Here is a 4,374-nt window from a genome sequence, read left to right as displayed (position 1 = left end):
AGGCTAATTTCGGGTCAAGTCCTTCCTGCGCATGAAGTCTGTTGGGTCAGCAGTGCGGTGGTTCCTTTAGCCCTTTGTAAACATTTGACAATAATAATCGATTGAAATAGACGACGGAAACCGTATAATAATAACATTATTGTAAGGTGTGTTGCACGCGGAGCTTAATTTAACGTCTGCAGAGCAAGGGGGTAACAGCAGAGAATGACGAACGGTTCAAAGAGAAAAGAAGAAGTTCATCTCGCCAATGGGGGTGTAAAACAGTCCACATGGAGCAAAGTCTTAAATAGTACCGCTGTATGGGAAGAGAAGGTTGGTTTAGCTCATCTGATTATAATGATATTGTTGTTTTTCATGTATATTTTTAACAAAGCTGGATATTTAGCGTTTTCATATTGGGCCCTCACTTGATTGGCCAGACAGCTAACTTTAACCAGCATGCTAACGGAGCTAGCTGGCTGTCACCAGGAATCAGGATCGGGTAACGTCGGGGTAGGCTAACGTTAGCTATTTAGGTTGGGGACATGGTTGAGGGATCTGATTTCCCTTGTCTCAAGTGCCAACGATAGTTGTGACTCCTATGATTTTGTATTTTAGCTAGCTACATTGACATTGTGAAGATAGGGCCCGGGAGTTGCCGTGGCCTTTGTTACAGTCAAGATTAATGCAAATAGTAATCCGTCAAACCCACTGGTCTTTGAGTAGCCATTAGCTTCACCCCTCAGTGAGTTCTTCAAGATGAATCAAACGTTCGCTAGGTTGTCGGCATTTAGCACAGCAGCTCTCAAACGTACCACTGTTTACACTACGCTCGTACATGAATTTGTGGACATTTCTGGATACTGTCTGCAGGGGAAACTTGCAGGGATGAATATAGAATACTTTATGAATGTGACTATGACATTACTTGCTCCTCTTTGAAACAACCCACTTACTTTTATCCTTTTCTTCTGCTACTCTCTAGGATGAGTTTTTAGATGTGATCTACTGGATTCGACAGATTATCGCTCTCATCCTTGGCGTGATATGGGGTGTTGCACCACTAAAAGGCTTCCTAGGAATAGCCATGTAAGTATCATAACGCCTACTCTCCTTTTGCACTCATTGTGGACTGCAGGGCCAGGAGAGTACACTGGTTCGATGAATCTCTCTACGATACATCCCCTTAAAACAACTACCTCTTGCAGTGTTAATCATTTATTTTTCAACAGTAACATCTTTGTGTATAGATTCCCTCTCCCTTGTTCCCTTCCTGTTTTTTTCCAAACAACTATAACAACTGTTCCTTAACTTCAATAACAACGACGGCTCCATCTCTGTCTAACACTACCCTCTCGTCCTCCAGATTCTGTGTCATCAACGCGGGGGTCCTGTATGTGTACTTCAGCAGCTTTCAGCAGGTGGACGAGGAGGAATATGGAGGAACGTGGGAACTCACCAAAGAAGGCTTCATGACATCCTTTGCATTATTCCTGGTACGCACACATTTGTTTAACCTCTGTGGAAGTAATGTTCCAGGTAGTATTTATTTTGTGGTCAGTGGTCACCAACCCTGGTCATAGAGAGATTGTTTAGTCTGGGGACATGGCTGAGGGATCTGATTTCCCTGTCTCAAGTGCCAATGATAGTTGTGACTCCTATGATTTTGTATTTTAGCTAGCTACATTGACATTGTGAAGACAAAGCCCGGAAGTTGTTGTGGCCTTTGTTACAGTCAAGATTAATGCAAATACTAATCTGTCAAACCCACTGGTCTTTGAGTAGCCATTAGCTTCACCCCTCAGTGACTTCTTCCTCAAGATGAATCAAACCTTTGCTAGGTTGTCGGCATTTAACGGTAGTTGTGACTCCTATGATTTTGTATTTTGTTCCTGGTTAGCAGTAGCACTAACACATGTTTTATTTTATTTTAAATAACCTTTATTTAATTAGGCAAGTCAGTTAAGAACAAATTCTTATTTTCAATGATGGTCTAGGAACAGTGGGTTAACTGCCTTGTTCAGGGGCAAAACAACATATTTTCACCATGTCAGCTCAGGGATTCGATCTTGCAACCTTTTTGGTTACTTGTCCAATGCTCTAACCACTAGGCTACATTCCGCCCCCATCTCATTGAAGTTAAAGCCTGATACGTGATCTATTAAGAGTTCAATTGGATATTGCAGTGATGTAAAAAGAACCTGCACAACAGCATGGATTCAGTACCCTGATATGGTTCTGAGAATTGAACAAAAACACTGTTTTCACAAGAACTGAAAATAGCCAAAAGTCTCTCAATCTGTATCAGTTTCTGATACTGTATGTGAAAATGTCCTTTATCCCTGGCTAACCCCTTCTCTTTCCAGGTGGTGTGGATAATATTTTACACAGCGCTTCATCATGACTGAAGACCTGAGGGGAATACAATCCATTCGAGAAAAATATGAACATTTCAGTTGAGGTTAAAATGTCAAGACATGAAGTGTTTAGAAATTGTTTTTAAGACAACTCGGAAACTCCGAACCTCTTGAGTTAAAATGTACATACGTTTTTTTTTGCGTAGAGCTTCCTATTGGTTGATTCTGATATTTTCCAAGTGGGGAAGCTGAGCTCATTTTTTTTACAATGAGTTTCCAAGTCGTAAATGTCAGAGTTTCCGAGTTGCTTTGAAAGCGGCAAAACTCCACCGTTTCTGGTGTGTCACCACCCACACCTAGGACCCGTCTGTATGCAGTGCATTTTGGGAGCCATAGTTTGACATGAATGGCCTTGTAAGACCATCAGGTTAACATTAAGTTATGGCTCTGTTTGAATACTTTATTGGTGCATCTCAATCCTTTAACATTGCTTCTTCTCTTCATCTCCTTTCCTTTATCTGAACTGACATGTAAACACAGCACTGGTGAGGGAATGTGGAGGATGCCATTTAGAAATGCTCTTACCTGTCCAGTTATTTCATATCAATGCAGATAAAGGAGATGAGGAAAATAGGTATTTTTTGACTATTGAGATGCAACCTTTCCATCCATCTGTATTTCTCCTTAACGTTCTAGAGTTGATCACTAATCTGACAGAAATGGGTTGATGAAAGCAAGTGCTCAGCCAGATTGTTTCCACCTACCCATCCCATAGAGAGTGATAGAGGCCTCTAGTGGCCAAAAGGCTGTATTTGCATGGGCAGCACCATTGAGGGCTTCCACCATTTTAATGTAATCAACTGGGTGGGACTTTTAACTTCATTGTCTGATCCCTCCTGGTGACTCTGATGGAGTAATGTCCAACTGGGTCATCAGAAGGGATCAGCCAATTGTAAAGTAGAAATTTGACTACTTAAGAATGGAGATTGCCTCAATCGTTCTGCCCATGCTGTCACAAACGCTATAATTGCACAGATACAAAGATGAGTCCTCTGTATATCTTTGACCCACACAGCCTAGATCAGTGTAATCTTCATGGAGAGATGGAAGGAAACCTTAATCTCTGAAGTGTTGGAACTCTGTCCAACTTTTAAGCTAAAACTGTTCTACAGCCATAATTTGTTATTGTTTTTCTTTTCACTTAGTAATGGCAGTATTTGTATCTAGCAGTCAGAACTGGTTTTAATTACAACTTATTTTGTTTGTTTTCCCTCACACATAGCTTCCAAATCAAATAGTCTTACCTAATGTTCTGAGATTGTTAATTTAAAACATCTGTAAATTCTGTCAAATGTTCCCTTTTCTCAATCTGCATTGTATTAAACTGATTTATTTGTACTCCTTTGTTATATCTTGTTTGATGTAACATACATTTCAGTATTTTATAGTTCATTCAATTAATTGTTTGTGCAAGATGTCTGTAATGACTACTGTACCACGTACATGATTGGTTTTTGAGAGTAATGTATTTTCTGATTTGGGAATCACATTAAACATGGGCTTTGTTTATCATCCAATTTCAAAGAGATGCTGTGTCACTGATTTAGTATTTGTTAAGAGCATGTCAACTCTTTTGCTGAGTAAAATCTTCTGCTTTCACACAGGTGCAGTTCTTTGAATATGAATGGTACAGTACAGGTGACTCAAGTGTGTGCACATCCTTGTCTCAACAGCTAGTCACTAGTACATCATCTTGCAAGCATACAGTCTTCTGATTTTAAAATAAACTGTCTCCATAGCATAGACAATGTCTAATTTTGGGAGACTCACTTGCAACTCATTGTGTCCTCGCCTCCTCAAACCCCATTGGAGGAGAAGGTCAGAGGGGTGAGACCAATGGGTTTTGAAAGGTGGCAATGAGTATTCATTTGAGATTAGCCCATTGTATTATTAGTAATGTATTTTATATACAGTACCAGTCAAAAATTTGGACACCTACTCATTCCAGGGTATTACTTTATTTGTACTATTTTCTACA

General features: G+C 40.0%; 1 protein-coding gene across 1 annotated transcript; it reads left to right on the top strand.

The window, feature by feature from the left end:
- On the top strand, positions 1-3,913 carry rab5if (RAB5 interacting factor). The gene is made up of 4 exons (XM_024385084.2): positions 1-312; positions 965-1,068; positions 1,346-1,475; positions 2,346-3,913. Exons 1-4 carry the CDS (start codon positions 205-207, stop codon positions 2,385-2,387), a joined length of 384 nt encoding a protein of 127 aa, XP_024240852.1. The 5' UTR covers positions 1-204; the 3' UTR covers positions 2,388-3,913.
- The last annotated feature ends 461 nt before the right edge of the window (positions 3,914-4,374 follow it).

This window comes from Oncorhynchus tshawytscha, linkage group LG22 (genome assembly GCF_018296145.1).
Source record: "Oncorhynchus tshawytscha isolate Ot180627B linkage group LG22, Otsh_v2.0, whole genome shotgun sequence".
NCBI lineage: Eukaryota > Metazoa > Chordata > Actinopteri > Salmoniformes > Salmonidae > Oncorhynchus > Oncorhynchus tshawytscha.
Note: the sequence above shows the minus strand (reverse complement) of the source record. Positions and strands in the feature narration are given on the sequence as shown.